Genomic DNA, 16,962 nt, shown 5'->3' with positions numbered 1-16,962 from the left:
CATTTTCTTTTCATGAAATTTTCTTTATCAGGACCCAGACGTGATCAACACACCCCTGCCAGTAGAATATGGCCCCAACACAGACGATGATAGCGGCAAATTAATCCGTCCCTCTGACCTCACCTCCAGCAGCCTCACACCGCTCCTCGTGTCCCACCCTGTTACCCAGGATGCCCCCTCACAACTGGGGCTCTCCTCTCTAGGCCTAGGCCCGACTCCCCTTCCTCCACAGCCCACCAAACCTCGTCTACTCCTCCAGAGAATCCAACCTGTCCACCAGGAGGTGACATCATACCGGGAGGCCCTGCAGCCGTCCTGGGCTGAGCCTGTTCCTGCCCCTGGTTTGTCAGCAGCAGCAGCAGCAGGAAGCCACTGGCTCCACCCTGAGCCTCCGCACCACCGACCTTGTTCCAGGAACAGCTCCTCTTCAGGGAGCCAGAGGCTGAAGAACAAGACCAAGAACCTGTGGAACCCCACATACAGCTCCTGGGTTTTGGAAAACTTAAGAGGGAAGAAAACACTGGCTCATACTCAGTCCATGCCACTCTCCAGCTCCACGTCCACCAACACCTCCTGCAGCCCAGCTTTAGAGAGCAACGAGGCTGAGTTCGACAGCACCAGCAGCTCCCACCTCAGCCCTTCCAGCCTCTGCTCTTCCCCAACTTCATCCCCTTCTTGCCAGCCCCATGTTGCCCAGAGTTCATCCTCAAATAAGTCCCCAGCAGGTGGGACAATGAAAGCTGGCATGGACCTGGCTAAGCTGCAGAGTTTCCCCTGTGGTAATGTCAACTATGCCTATGACGAGCAAAGCTATGAGGCAGAGAGCCTGCCCCTGGTTCTACCCAAAGCTTCAGAAGCTGTCGCAAACACCAGCTCTGCCCCGAGTGTTTCCTCAGGGACCAGCCTGGGACTGACGTTTAGCCTCCATGCCCCCTCCTCTTGTGTGCCCAAACTGCTGCTGAAGCGTCACGCCAGCTATGGCCACGAGGACGTGAGGAGACAAACCAAAGCTGAGAAACCCACACGTGACCGTGACTCAGGTTTTTCCCTGTCCGAAGACCTCAGCGTTACCCCAATCTGAGAAACGGCTCACAATAACAGGGATCTGGATTTTTATTTAGCTAAAATTTCACCAGGAGCCCCATCTCTCACACACGAAAAGTAAAGCTCTGGATTTCTGGAACAGAAAGCATGACCACGAGGACTCGGCCACAGACACCACAGCAAATCCTCAGAGCTCCTGGAATGCTGGAAAACACACTCGAACCCTTACACACAAACAAACACTCAACTGCACTGTGATACTTAGAGCCAGTGCCTGACTTTTTCCCTTTGCCACTGGTAGCTGAACACTGAAGCTCAAACACTGGATGACACACAGACCTGCACTTTCTCAACATTGTTGGTGAAGACTGTATTAGTCAGACTCCTGTGTTTTTATTTGCTATATTCTTTGTCACAACAGCTTTGGCAACAGTATATATAAAAGTATTATGAACAATGTGTTGTATTCAGATGTATATAAACAAAAACAAGCCAAATAATACATTTGCCATTTGGGAGGGGATTGTTTTTATCTCAGCAGATCAAATTAGACATAGCTTTTGTAGAATAGGAAGTATGGAGTTACGATTTTGTTTTATTTTTATTGTCATTCATGTGTACAGGAAGTTGTAGTGCTTGTAACGAGAATCTGATTTGCTTTCATCCCAAATAATGTGAAGACAGATGATCCCAAAGCTACTGCAATAACATGTTTCCTGTAAATGTCAGTTTTTTCAACAAAGCTGTGCCTGGAGGTGAATTCATGATCTTTGAAAACAAAGCTGTCGACACAATGACCACTTCCGAGGTGTTTTCAAAGCTGTTGGCCTCATCTCTTGGACTTCCTGTTAAGTTTAGTTTGCTCAGTTGTCATGGAGACAGTTGAGTTTGATTTCACTTTGCCCGAGTTTAGAATTTTAGTAATATGATTGTAGACGTTCGTGGAATGAGATTGTTGACGTACATGGGCTCCTTTATCTTTCTCTGACTGCTTTGTGGATTGTTTGGATGCCTTCCTGATCGATGCTGTGAGCGACGCTGGCTTGGCCCTCACAGCTTGCTGTCGTTGCCTGTTTCCTTCTTTCATTCAGTCTCACGGGTTGTGTTGGTGAGAAGATCATGTCAGTACTGTAAATATGAAGTTACAACCAGCAGCCACTTTGCTAAGCTAGCGACTGGAAACAAGGGGAACCAGGTAAAAAATACCTACCAGCAACTTTTTCAGACACATTAATTTGCACGTTACACATTTGTTTCAATCTCTTAAAAAAACTAAATTAAAAACAAGGTGTTTTGATTTGTTACAAATTTTATTAGCAAGCTTTACAGGCTAGCAAGCCAGGCAAACGGCTGCCCCCTGTTTTTGGTCTTTGTGCTAAGCTAAGCTAACTGAACGCTGGCTGTAGGGGAACCAGTTAACAAGAGGAAACGAATGTAACCAGTTATTAAATACCTACCAGCACCTGTTTAAGATGCATTGTTTAAGACATTATACATTTTTTCATTCTGTACAAAAAGGAAATTAAAAACAAGTTGAGCGTCTAAAACCTCACCATTTTAAACAACTAAAATAAACATGATGTCACATGTTTACTCGTGAGTTTTACAGGCTAGCAGGCAACTGTGGTAATTTGCCGATGACCTATATATTTAGTTTTTTTCAAAAACTACATCAATCTTAATTATTTTGATTTGATTTTTGTCCTTGTATTGACGTTTCATAAATGTACAAACATATAGAATTTGACGATGACCATGCAGCTGTGAAAATATTGCTATCGCTATTTTTGTACTTACTTCCTTACACTGGACTAACCTGTTGCATTTGTAGCCATTTTGTCATTGATTTGACATTTGTTTTCATTTATTGTTTGTGATGAATCTGTACCCGTAGTTAATCACTGCCATTCTGAACACGACACTGCATCTGCTGGTGCGGTTGTTTTACTCAGCAGGGGGAGTGTTCAGTTCTGAAATACCAAACATGCTGCTGCAGGTATCTCAGTCTCTGTTCTGTATTTATATTTTCAGGTTATTCTTATTTAATCGATTTATTAAGTTGTACTCTAGTATGTGTCTTTTTTTTAGCTTAAACATGTTGATAGTTTATTTTTTACAACGTTGAATGAATGGTTACATTTACAGTATATAAGTGTTTCATTAGCTTATAGAATGTTTTTTTTGTATGTTCAGGCTTGCTGATATTAGTGAATTGTTATCGCAGATGCTCAACTGTCCACTTGAAAATAACATATTCAGAAATGTTCACTTACCTGACTGCCATCAATTTCCTAACCCTATATTTGGTTTATTATTTAGTGAGAAATTTCTGCAACAACAACAAATATTGATTTCAGTGGAATTTATTTTACAAGCACCTCTTGCTCACAGTGTATTTTTTTGTTTTAAGGCCTGGTGGATTTTTTTTTTATTCTTTAAGTAGCCAAGGGTGTTAAACCTCAACCAACAGTGCAACAACATTCTATGCAATATACGGTCTTTCACACTTTAATCTTTCACCTTAATGTGCCCCAAATAAATCATCATATATTTACCTCAACTGTGTAAGTTTCATTATTTACCCACAGTTTTGTACTGGTAACAATTACAGGTGCAAACTCAGTCCCGACTAATATACAAAATAGAAAATAGTGTTTTTACTATTGAAATTTTAAAATATCTGTATCTAATAATGTCCCTTTTTATTTTGTGTATATTTCCATTAATTCGATTTGCACATTTCTTCTAATAGACCGATTAACCAATAAATTGGGCTGTAACAAACAATGCAGCATCTGTTTCTGCAGCAGCACAAAGTTTGATTACATGAATAAAATCATAACAGAAATATAAATTGATAGGCAATACATTACAGTTGAACAAAACAGTGACACTAATAATACAGTCGTATAGTTATGCAGTACTGTACTGACAATGTGATATAATGTTGTAGTTGTACGATTATATGAACTAAGACCCAGTCTCAACAGAAAACAAATTGTGCTTTGATATCACACTCAGGTTTGTAACATGAAGGTTGACAGTATAAACCTAGACTGTATATAAAGATGGACAATGTTACTGCTCCCAGAAAGTGAAGCCATACTCACCTTATCCATGTTAGCAGACGGGACATGAGCTAAACTTAAAAAGTAACTGGGATATTTTGGCTTCATTTCTGGATAGTGAGAGAAAGTGGAGACATGCCGTCCATCTTAATATACAATCTATGATCCGAGGTGTCCCTGAGTTTGTGACTTACTTCTTGATATCAATTTTCTGAAATTTACCTTGACAAGCAACATTCCATCTCTCTAACTGAAAGTCAAAAAATGCTTCACTTTCACCTCTGCTCACGTTGCAGGAAGCTGAATTAGTGTCAGTTCATTTGCACAAACTAGCGACAAATTCTCGGCTCCTCTCAGTTCAGTGTCTTTTCTTGTCAGTGTTAGTGCCAAACCCTTCAGTGCCCAATATGGTCCCCTATTACCTAAACTGGTAAAAGCCAGATCCTTGGATTACTGAAGCAGCTCATCGTAATCGTTTAACACATCTCATACAGAGACCTCAAATCAAAAATCCCCCCCCTAAAGGTATTAGGGGGGGGATTTTCTCTATTTGGTGTCCATTAAAATAGTTTGAGTTCTTTGAATGCATTCATAGGTCAAAGATCACAGGCCATCTGTTTCTACCATCTGGCTATTTTCTTTGGTAACTGAGTCACAGGTTTGGTCGACGTTCCCTCTGATGCTCACAGACTCCAGTGTGTGGACGAGGTTTTCCAGCCCCCACAGGTAACCGTCCTCACGGTTGCCTTCCTTCCAGGGAATATCGTGGTTTAACATCTGGCCCTCTGGTAAAGCTGTGGTCTTTCCAAAGTCAATAATCCAGACCTGTACATTGCCCTTGTGGTCATGGATGAAGAGGAGAGAGCTGCCAATGACCTGTGAACAAGACGGAGGGTTTATTATTCATTACCATATTAATTTCTTTCCTCTGCTCCTTGCTATCACAAAAATACAGACAGGTGACAAAGGATAAACTTGAATAATTAATCTTTATGCAACATTGAATCCTTACCAGTTTATTTGATGAACTACAAATACCAGCGTAGTTTCAGTTGATATACAATATATTTCAGACTCATATGAGATCACCTTTGACCACTGACAGGCCAAAGTAGTGTACTGTCCCTAAAGAAGAATTTAAATTTAATGCTCTGGTGCAACCCTTTACTTTTGAGAGGGATGTTTGTTTTTATTTATTTATCATTATTTATCATTCGCCTTCAGTTGAATCCTCACCTCGTGACGTTTGAAGAACTCTGATGTCTTTAGGGCCTGCCGGATCTCCGTCAGTCGACTCAGGTAAGACTTCTGTATTTCAAGAAAACAATAGTAAGGGCGTATCATAAAATATTAACATGGGTGTAGGCACAGTGTATATTTTGGAAACCCTAGCACGACAGAAAACTCAAACATAACCACAGCGTGAATATTTACTTTGTGCTTTGTGGATTTATTTACTCTGTGGCTTGCTCTCACAGTTCAAACACTGTTGTTTTCATTTATCATTGAATGAGTCTCAACCTTTTTCTTTGTGTAAGGACTGGGTGTACAAAAATATTTATATATGGGTGATTGTAGTTTTTGTAGTGTTGAATGTCTGAAGCTGTGTGAACTGTATATGCATAGTTAAGCACATCTTGGTGTCATTACATGTGTGTATATATAATACATGTCTGCACGTACCATGATGTTAACGTTCCCGCCAACAAAGTCGGCGAACACATGGATGACGTCCTGCTTCGATCTGGTTTTCTTGAAGTCAGTTTGACATGTACCGTCACATTTCTAAAGAGAGAGAAAAGCCTCAATTTAAGAACGAAAAGAAATTAAACAGTCACTAAAAACTAGAACACAATGACGTGTAGGAAAAGTCAATACTCGACAATGAGCTTGACAGCAGAAGCAGGCAAACAGCAGAGTCAGGGTGTGGTAGAGGTTGGTAGCAAAAGGCAAGAAGAGCTGATAAGGAGCAGCTGACTTAGTTGGCAAGCTGGGAAATCTCAGGATTACGGGCAGGGCAGCATTCTTTAAGGGCGCGGTCACACAATTGAAAATATTGGCCAATGCAAATATAGCGGGTCAAAGTTCACCAACGCGAAGCCACAGCGTGATTTACCTCGCCACAGGAACCAAAGTATTTTACTCCCCATTTAAATATTTGCATATGTGTGACTGGATCCTAACATTTTGACAAAGGTAATTTTCCTCCATTTTTCTTCTCCATTGAATTTCTTTCTTTGTGAAAAAATCTGACATCTATAGAATGCTAATGTCTATGAACAAGAGGAATTTTGTGTGGATCTAGATAGTGATCTGGATTTTGTGACGCGAAATAGGTCTATTTAGAAACATGACCTTTATTCAGTTCATTAAGAACAGATATTTTGTCTGTGTTTATTGTGTTTACGGGTGTTGATGTGGTACAGGCTGCAGCAGGAGGGTTTAGTACAGCTGACTCCAGTTAGACAATCGCTCCCCTGCTTTATTTGTGGCAGCGGGAGAGTTGCCACAGACTAATAGAGACAGACGACCGGAAGAAGACAGAGGGCTGAGCTGCCACAGGACACTGTAATGAGACGGTCCAGTGAGAAGTTGTGCCTTTCAGAGGGCAGATTTATGTTTAAGGTACTGAATTTAGGTTAGAAGTGTCGATTTCTGGGATTTAGAGTATGGTGCCGGTGAGCGCCTGTTGTCTGGCTGGTGTTGGAAGACTCCACAGTGGCAGGGGACTTGCCACAACATGTCAATGTAATTTCTTTCCCAATCAGCCTTGGCAGAGGTATGTGCCTTTCTATTGTATTCAATGCCATTAGTTTGACAGTAGGCAGGATTACTCAAAAACTCCTTAATCAAATTTGGTAGAAGTGTGTGGACTTGTGGGGCATGACCCGTGTAAGAACCTGTCTAATTTCTGGAGAAGATCTGGATTAATCGAGAGGATCCAGGAGTTATTTTCTTTCAATTTCTTTAACATGTCATCAGCCTTAGTGGAGGATTGTTCTCTCATAGTTCCCCTCTCGTTCCTTGTAAGTTAGGCACTATGATACATTATGTTTAGATTTATTATAACTAGCTTTAATTCCTCCTTAATGTTTAATGCAAACACTGCATTCACATTCACACGCGTGTTCTTATTCATTCATCTCAAGGCTGGTTTGGAATTTCACCCCAGAAATCCTCTCACCATGAGCCAGCTTCCCTGCACCATGATTAACCTGTTAATGTTAATCATGATAATAGTATGTGGACGTATCACTCCCTCTACCTTGATCCCTTCGATCCTGAAGCCCAGAGTGTTGGTGGAGCTCATGGTTTCTCTCCACTGCATGTAGCGCGGCTTGGTGACGCCTTGTTGCGCGTGCTCCTGGGGAGTCGGCCCTCCGCTGTCCACCTCCACCATCTTCTTGTACAGGTCCTCCCTCGGCTTGGGCCGCTCTCGCGCTCGAACAAGCTCCTCCTCCAAGTAAGTCCTGAAACAGCAGGATAGAATAATCCTTGAGGTGCAGGATCCGTTTGTTTACACACTACCATTATTTAATACCACTACTATTTACTTTAAGGGTTTGTATACCCAAGTTATTAAGAAGGAAGATGGCTGATACATTTCTGATACATGTCCAACAGCTTCCTAATAAAGCCAGATTTTAATTTTTATGTGGATCTGCACCAAATTTCACACACTCATAAATATCAGTCCCCTAAAACATGTCTGTTTTTTTCCCCTCAAGATCCATATTTTGAATAATTTGAGAAATAAATGAACATGTTGCAGATATCAGCATATTTATGACTGCTGCATAAATGCCTTAAAATGTCATCACAGAACTGCACAGCTATGTGCAGCAACGCATTTACTCTTGTCGTATTCGTACCAGGCGATCATGTGCAAACAGATGTGGATTTCAGTTTCAGTTTGTCAGCCACACTTCCTCTGTGCTGCGGAGGGAAGCTGAGAGGAGACTCCAGCGTGCAGCGTTTAACTCTAAAAGTCTAAGTGTGACTTTTTGCAAGTAAGCGGTTTTGCAGCTTTGTGGTTGAGAATTTTCGACAGAGGGGAGTCTCCAGGGACACCCTGAGCATGTAAATGCAGCATATGTGTAGCCTTGGTAACACAAACACACAGAAATATTGAGTTTACATTAAATAAAACCTGTATGTGCATGGTTTGTCCAACCCTGCAGGTTAGTGTGTGTGTGTGTGTGTGTGTGTGTGTGTGTGTGTGTGTGTGTGTGTGTGTGTGTGTGTGTGTGTGTGTGTGTGCGCGCACGCGCGCGTGTCTGTGTGCGCACGCGGGCGTGTCTGTGTGTGTGTGTGTGTGCATTTGTGCTTGTGCACACGATTCAGCAAGGCACTACGCCCATTGTGGCAGGAAGCCAAGCATATAGCCTGCAGTTACAGCAGGTGTTCCCTTATAGAGCAAAAATGCTTCAGGCAGCACGTACTGTCCCCAGACTGAACTGATCTCATTCATCTTTTTCAACACACCACGATTAACTAACATAAAAACAGATGCATATAGAAAAATGATATGGCATTATCTTCTTGAATTGGCAGAAATAAGATTAAAACAAACATCCCTATGGTACAAGGGATGTGGGTTTTATATAATTAAAAGTAATAGAAATAATGACAAAATATCTACTACTTGTACATAAATTAAATCTTACTCCCTTACCTGACTCCCATCTTACAATCCATGACATTGGGAAGTTCAAAGTTTGCCAGCAGGTCGGTCATATGGAGGAAAGACTCCCCGTCTTTCTCCACGACGCCATGGTAACCAGGAACGAAAGGTAGCAGCGCGTCGTCCCGTAGCTCCTCAAAACACTGCATCTCGTTTTCTGAGAACTTTTTCAGAATCGAGCCCTCATCTGCTGCTTTGAAGTTACCTGGAGTCAGACGCAGAACAACATTCCAACTTTTCCAAGCAGGAGGGACAGGCATTTAAAATATACAGCCTCTAAATTGAATTGTCGACAAAGGGGAAACTGTACATACAGTACCTGTGTATGGGAATGTTAAAGTGCACATTAGGCAACTGCTGTGTTTGTTCTAATCCCCATCCCGGATGTGGTGACCTCATATCCTCCCATTTTTTATTTTATCATAGAGTTCCCTTACACCAAAGATGACATAATACCAAAAAGAAACAAGTCTAAGCTTGCACAACACATACTGACAGTGGAGGCAGCGAGGATTTCAGATTTTTACCGTTGAGGACCCACAGGGTCACAAACAGTGTCTGATGGTCTGGGTAGTCTGGGATACAATCTTAACAGGTCATACCTTTATGCCCAGCGAGCTGAACCCAGTTTAGTTTTCTCCTCTGGCTCGCGCTGAACGGCCATTGAACGATCGCCTTTAACTTCCACCACGGCTTGCTCTGGAGGAGACACGAGAAAACAGATGTAAAAGATTACAACAGATCAGAATACAATTGTGAAGAATTGAGCGATAGTTTGAGGTTTGTGTGTCCTTGTTCACATCGATGACCTGATAGCAGCAAGAAGAGCTATAAACTTGCTGACTTTGGTCTAGAATACAGCGACTGGGTAGAAATCCGATCACATAAGCAGTTTGAGCCAGTATATCTGATGCCAGGCCTTTTGGTTTTCCACTGCCTACGATCTGGGTCAGTTAAATGCCAATTCGGTAGAAACTCATATCTGCTATCTGCATCTCTATTCAGCATCTCCAGTCTGTTGTGGCGATGGACTCACAACTTTGATTCACAGAGTAAATCCCCTTAAACTGGCTATTTATCATCAGGAGTGTGAATTTACAGCTGCAGATAATTAAAGGTTGAAGAGGAATCATCTTGCACTAGTCATCTTTGAAAAAATTGTTAGATATTTAAGTGGAGAGGTTTTAATACCAAATAAACACCAGCCATGTGGTTGGCCTCTCACATCCCACCCACTCTTACACCCACACTACACATTAGCATGCAGGTATATTGCAATCGGGTTGCTTTTCTGCTTGCCTTTTACAGCGATAGCTTTCAATTTTGCAGATCTATTGGGGTTCAGGTCAGGACCTTTTAATAAAGTAAAGTGTCATAATTTTGTCAAAAATATAGCACATTTGGAATGTGTAAGACTGCAGGTGGAACATCTCTCTGCATTGTGAATTTCTGGTTAAGGATGTTATGAATACAAATAAAATTAGAACTGTACTTTCTATTTCTATTTCAATTTTTTATGGTTGTTTGTTTAAGGGCTCATCTCCTGCCATCCCTGGTTTCCCCTTCTTTTTGTCTCGAAGGACTCACCACACCCACACACACACACACACACACACTGAGGGACACACGGTAACAGCTTGCAGATTTCACAGACACAGTGGTGCTTCTCACTTACAGGGGACGGTCTGTTTTATTCCCTCCGAGAGAAATGACCAGATCTCACCACACACTTTAACGCTGACATTTCTAATCAATATAAGGAAGGGAAAAAATAACTCTTCAGCACTGACAGGAAAACCTTGAACGTACATGTATTTAAATCCCAACTTCAGGCCTTGGTCACATCATTTCACTTTGTGTGCTCAGAGCGAAAGGGGAAATGAAAGAGGGACTCTCGTGTTAGTGAAACACTCGAGCGTCTCACAGTTCACATGGCTCACTAATAGCAGAACTCTGCAGTGGTCAGCTGGGCCTCTCTTAAATGTCAAGTGATATGCTTCACTTGGTGCTAATGTTTACTGACCATATCACGTTATGAAGGTATCGCACTTTCACAAACCCAACATTTGCCTCATAGCTGCAAGTCTTGTCTTGTCTTGCTCGTCATTTAATGCAGACACACACTGTTTATGTGCCTGATCACATTGTGACAGAAATAAACTGGCGTCTGGATTCATGTTGAACTGAAATGCATTATCCACAGACTGAGAGGATGTGAACTTAGATCCGAGCTCTGAGTTGTTGTTTTTTCTAAACCCTTTGTTCGCAAATAGACAAGACAAAACAGATACACTCATCACGACTGTACAACACAAATAGGTTACACACAAAATATATACAGTCAAATGAAACATAGTTATTTGCTTGGAGTACAGTGCATCAGTCAGTCCTTCATAACAGTGCTTCTCTGCTCTGCCTACAGGGTTTATATCTATTAGATCTATGATCAAAATAAAACAGAGCCTTAAACTAAATGTCTCTTATTGATGTATTATTTTAGAAGTGTCCATGGCCCTAGTAAATCATTGTCTCTGTAATGCTCCTGCAGGGCCGAGGCTGTTCTGTTCTATGAAGTCCTTCAGCCGCTTATTTAATTAGGATTTCTCACCCTCCAGTTCATAAGTATGATTCTTTTTACAGATAGGAATGTAAACCATCCATTTTATCATACTTCTGGGGATACATCTACATTTATTATAGACCTCTGCATATTTTTACCTCCCATACTGCTAGGAAGTGCAATAACATATATGTCAGTGATCCCTTTTTACCACGACCGTGCCAACATAAGTCTGGCATATTAGGGTTCATTTTGTTCAGCTTCTGTGGGGTTATATATGTTCTGTATTAAATCCTCAAATGTATAAGTTTGTGAAAAACGCATTTTGAAAGATAATGTGTGCGTCTTCTTATGGTGTCCCATTGTTCCAGTGGTGGGTGTTTCACCCGATCAAGTTCCCATTGGGATTTGATTTTATCCATTTCATAGTAGAAGGAGAGTAATAACAGTTTATAAAGTTTGGATGCTGTACCTCTATTTGTTAAAATCTTGTTTTGTTTATTATCCATATTTTTTATCTGTGGCCAAGATAGTAGGCTGTCCCCTGACATAAATTTCTGCAATATAGATTTCTAATGTAAATACTGCCGAAATCTCATTAAATGACATCATTCTCTTCTGCTTAAAAATGTGTCCCAAATATCTAACATTCTGAGTCTTCCCTCCGGCAGTGGTTAATGGGTTCTCCCATATTGTACATGAAGGCAATCCATATGAATTAATGTATTGCACATTTCTTTTGAATCATCTTCAATGTTTAACAATAGAAGCTAATAATTGCATTGTTATTTTTGTTGACTTTTGGACAGTTACATAATGAAAAGCGTGGGGTATTTTCCATTAAAGGCCAAGTATGTGTATATTTCTGGTATCCTTACGCCGCCCTTTCGAACCCTTGAGTTGTGATGTGAATACAATGACCCTGAAGCCCTCTGGACAATATTTATATTTCACACAAAGCCTGATTTGGAAACTTCATGCTCTTCAGACCCTGCTCCCCTAGCCAGCCTTGATGAGTTTGAACTGATAACACATACTGGTTTCACTGTCAAGTCAGGACTTGACATAACAGGTTTGCTAAAAGTTGACTTATGTAACATAGGGAGTGTATCAAACGCGTCAGCGCTGGAAGTGGTTTTCAAATGCTTTGCTTAGGTATTCATTCATCCGTTCCCATCATAGAGAACAACAGGCGTCTATAGAATCATAAGATAAATCTGAGTGACTGTAAGTCAATTCATAGGCCCAGGAAAGCAAGAAAATATAATGCTGTATCTATCTATCTATCTCTGCTTTCTATGGGGGGACACTAGTTAAATGACATTTTCATATGCTCTTTTAAATTTTCAGAAAACACCTACTTGGAAGTACTTGAATGAATACTCTGTGTTACTTTTCACCGCTGCGGAAGAAAAAGACACGCAAGGGTAATTCAGTTTTATTGACTCACGCAACTTAGAATAAGCTGATTAGGACCATAGGCAAGGTTTCAGTACTTGTTGTCAGATGCCTCATTTCCAACACAGGGCCTGTGGTGTGTGTGACACACTGTTTTTCAGATATATCGCACTGCTGTGATGAGCCAGTTTGTTCAGCTGCCTGTGTCTGTTCTCACTCTGCTCTGTTGTGTTTTCCATTTAAACTTTCTTCACCATGATAACACCATGAGGACTGATAAATAAATGTTTCTTACTTCCTCAAGTGGTTCTTTGTTAAATGTCAAAAGTCAAGGCTGACATTAGCTCCTGACCACGAAAAAACATTATTACAGTGACATGTTAGCCTGTGCTGAAATATTTGTGTGTGAGTGGGTGTATGTGTGGGTGTGTGAGTGGGGGTTGAATGGGCAAGAGCATAGAAAAGAGCCTATTTTCAGATGTGGAACAATCAACATCTTTCCATTTTGAGTTTCTATGACTGAAAGAGCTCTGACACACACACACACACACCGTTGATTGCACAGCCATTCTTATTAGGACTTTGCATTGACTATTGACATTTCTATTCATTTTCAACTACCTGACTGAAACCTTAACCTTACCCTCTTACTCCTAACCCTAACATCCACCTTGACGAATTCATGCCCAATCCTATAACCACAATTCACATCTTACTCCTAACAATAACCAGGACCTCTGAAATTATGTGTTGCCTCATTAGGACCAAGCTTGAGGTCCACTGGTCCTGAAAAGGTCAGTGTTTATGCTGGAAAAATGTCCTAAAGAGGTAACACAAACGTGACACACACATTATGAACACACAGGCCTAACAGACAATGTGTTTTCAGTTTGTTTCAAACAGAGTGACAGCTACAGACCTTGTATGGGGAAGGGAAGGAGAAGTTGTAGAAACATAAAACACACAGACACAAACACACAATGAAGTCTGAATCTGAGTCCTGGTGATGTGCTGACAGTTGAGACAAAAAGCAGATTATGTTGTAGAGTAAAAAGGGCTGAAACATGGAGGTGACTCACTATGATCACACTCAACTTCCCTACAGCTCACATGGACGGACGATGATTGTGTAGAAGCTGCAGAACTATGTGCTGTTCTGTTCAACTCTAAATGTAGAAAATAAGAATTGATGCTCCTGAAAGGCACATGACGACACAATGTGCGCGAGCGTGTTCAGTGGGACCGAGCGACTCATCGGGGCAAGAGTAAAACTGTATCAGCCAAGAATGTCAAAGGCAAACAAATAGCAGCCTCAGCGTTTATTGAACTAAAGGCCAATGCTTCTCCACTGGTCTGTGTGCTGAGGGCGAGAAGCACACTCTGTGTTTAAGGTCAGGGCTTGCAGTGCCAAAACATGAGCATTTAACGACTTGTTGATCTGACATTTAAGGTGCAACACATGCGATTTAAGCACATTAATGTGTGTCATTTGCAGGAAAGACATCAGCAAAAAAAAACAAGGGTGGTTTAATACAGGCCACAGAGAAAGAATCGAAAAAATATAAATAAATCATGAAGGCAGCGATGTTTTTATCAGCAACGTGTGAAATGGGACGTCAAGTTGTAGACAATAGATAAAACTATGTGTAATAAAAGCACAACTATGTCAAAGGCATTCCAGACGCCCGGCACACAACAAAAGGGGATCTGGCTTTTCAGCAGCAATACATTGTGTTGGTTTCAGTTTACACACAGCGGGATCATTAAGGTTGATGTGAGAGGTTTTGATAAGCCATTAAACATGAGGAGACGTAACATGATTTCAATGGGGACAATCACATTTCCTGACGATCTTCCCGCGTGCTCTCTGGCAGGATCTCAAATGCTGTTTAGTTCGTCTTTTTTACATGAACTCAAAGAACGAATTTCTTTCTTCATCTCATACAACACATATAATCAAGGGACAGATACAAAAATATATCCTGTATTGATGAAAGTGATTTACTCACTATGGAATATCCTTACAAAGAGCTCACTCTAAGAAAGCATTCTGCAGGTATCTCTGACTCCGGAGCTGCAGAACCCGGATCTGACACTACTCAAATATTATGATATTTCCATTGGATTAACCAGTCAGACCAAAGTTAAATCTTAGTTACACAACTGTTCCCGGCCTCTCTCCCCTCTGAGGAGTTGGTCCTCTCCACGGTCGCCTATATGTTTGCTTGTTGTGGGAACTTAAGGCTCTCTGTAATATTATGAATTTGCACTATATGAATAAAACTGAACTGAATTGAATTGAATAGTATCATCACCCTGTAAATGGCTCTCCTCTCTGCAGTCAAACCGATCCCTGAGGTCTCCTGAGAGGAAGTATACTCTGCTGGCTGTTGTTTCTTCTTTTTGAAACATCAGCTCTTTACTGTAATTCTATAAAGGATGCTGATTTGCAAAGTTGCACACGGGGGAGGTCAAGCGTGGTGGTTGTGTTTGTCCCAGGATGTAGACAATACTTTTTCTGTGGTTGACCTAGTCATGCATGGTTGTATATGACAGCAGGGGACAGAGAGAGTTGTATTTTACATGTTATAAAACAGGCTACCACAAACTACAGTGGTTTTATGCGCTTGTAAACCACTTCTCAAAGTCCATATTAACCAGCTCACGGTTTGTTGGTTGCTCACTCACCTCTCCAGTGTCCACCAGATGCTCCAGTTTGACGATGCCTTTGCTTTTGCTCTCGTTGTCACTCAGTAAGTCATCTTCGGAGTCCACGGCGGAGGAGCCCGTGGAGGAGATGGAGGAGTTGGACAGCTTCCTCCGCAGGGTCTCGACCACCTCATCACCCCAGTCCTCCTGGCGCATCTCCCGGGAGCAGCCGCCTCCCTCCGGGGTGATGGTGACCTGCGGCACCCGGCGCTGATCCATCACTGCAGTCGGGGGCGCAGGTGAGGTGTGAGCGGCTCTCTGGAGGACATCATCGCAGATCTGTGGGGCCTTCGCGGCGGCAGTTCTTCGCTCTGAGCGGGGACCATCGCTTGTTCCAGTCCCCGGGAGCCCGGAGTCCTTGGAGCTCTTTCTCCTGCACTCTTTGGGCATTGGAGAGCTGGATCCACGGCGAGGGCGCACAGCAAGAGGTGCACAGCTTCAGACGCTCCAGCCTTTAAATCTGATCATGTCACTTTGACAGAGTTCAGACTTGATGTTGTTGTTCTGACGCTGCGCTACTTCCTCGTTGATGTCCGCGGCTTCACACATGAAATACCAATGTCTGTTCTGTGCGCAATGACGCACAGGGGAACCCCTCTCTCTCTCTCTCTCTCTCTCTCTCTCTCTCTCTCTCTCTCTCTCTCTCTCTCTCTCTCTGTCTCTCTCTCTCTCTCTCTCTCTCTCTTTCTATCTATCTCTCTCTCTCTCATTTTTTTTCAGTTTAATAACCTTTATTGGCATGACACTGTCATGTGTTTCCAAAGAAAAAATACAATATTAAGGTCAATCACAGATTCTAATTAAAGATAACAATGGAAAGAAAACATCAACTCCAGCAACAATAGATATAATACGAAATATATAAATAAACAAATAAAGATGTTGGCATGACGTTGATGTTATAGTACATATTTACATATTTATGTTTTAAATGAGCGAGACGGTTGCGTTCGCATCCAATATATTTTGGCTTCCTTTCTGGATAATGGTAGGAAGTGGAGACGCGTGGTCCATCTTTATCAGTCTATGGTGTAAAGTGACCCTGGGTTTAGTCTACTAAGGTTTGGACCTGAATCAAATGTTGAATTTGTTGCCTTCTACATAGAACATTTGCATTACTGAGTATATCTATTTTTCAGTATTTGTTTACCAGTAAAGTATGATATGACAGCATGGTCTCAGCATGGTCTCTATCTCTTCACCTTGAGGCCATGTCTTCGGTATATTTAAGCCAACATGTAGCTCTAAAACCTAAATGTTTCGATGTTGCATGCTCTTAAATAAATGTGTCCAGGACAGAAAAAAATGCTAAATGTAACCCTGGTTTAAAGGTTCAGAATTAAGTGACATCTAGTGGTGAAGTTGCATGTTGTAGCTGAATACCCCCACCAAACATGAGAGAACCCATGGAGAGAACCTGTGGCTGCCTTCAGTTGTCATAGAAACTCAAGGGGTGTTTAGGTTGTCCTGTCATGACTACGGTATATATACATGGCAGC

The 16,962-nt window shown here is 41.7% G+C and overlaps 2 protein-coding genes across 2 annotated transcripts in view; one reads left to right on the top strand and one right to left on the bottom strand.

Annotated features, from left to right (window-relative positions):
• ltk (leukocyte receptor tyrosine kinase) overlaps positions 1 to 1,081 on the top strand; it is a 34,134-nt gene extending 33,053 nt beyond the window's left edge. The window contains exon 29 of the mRNA XM_061083029.1: positions 32 to 1,081. Within this exon, the coding sequence (XP_060939012.1) occupies positions 32 to 1,081 (1,050 nt within the window). The remainder of the gene's footprint in view (positions 1 to 31) is intronic.
• Positions 1,082 to 3,391: 2,310 nt separating this feature from the next.
• Positions 3,392 to 16,055, bottom strand: itpka (inositol-trisphosphate 3-kinase A). The gene is made up of 7 exons (XM_061082412.1): positions 15,443 to 16,055; positions 9,399 to 9,495; positions 8,788 to 9,001; positions 7,378 to 7,582; positions 5,796 to 5,897; positions 5,349 to 5,420; positions 3,392 to 4,988 (listed from the first exon to the last, which is right to left on the bottom strand). The coding sequence occupies exons 1-7, from the start codon at positions 15,851 to 15,853 to the stop codon at positions 4,716 to 4,718; spliced, it is 1,374 nt and encodes a 457-aa protein (XP_060938395.1). The 5' UTR covers positions 15,854 to 16,055; the 3' UTR covers positions 3,392 to 4,715.
• Positions 16,056 to 16,962: the final 907 nt, after the last annotated feature.

This window comes from Limanda limanda, chromosome 12, assembly GCF_963576545.1.
Source record: "Limanda limanda chromosome 12, fLimLim1.1, whole genome shotgun sequence".
Taxonomy (NCBI): domain Eukaryota; kingdom Metazoa; phylum Chordata; class Actinopteri; order Pleuronectiformes; family Pleuronectidae; genus Limanda; species Limanda limanda.
The sequence above is the reverse complement of the archived record's forward strand: the minus strand, read 5'-3'. Positions and strand labels throughout refer to the sequence as shown.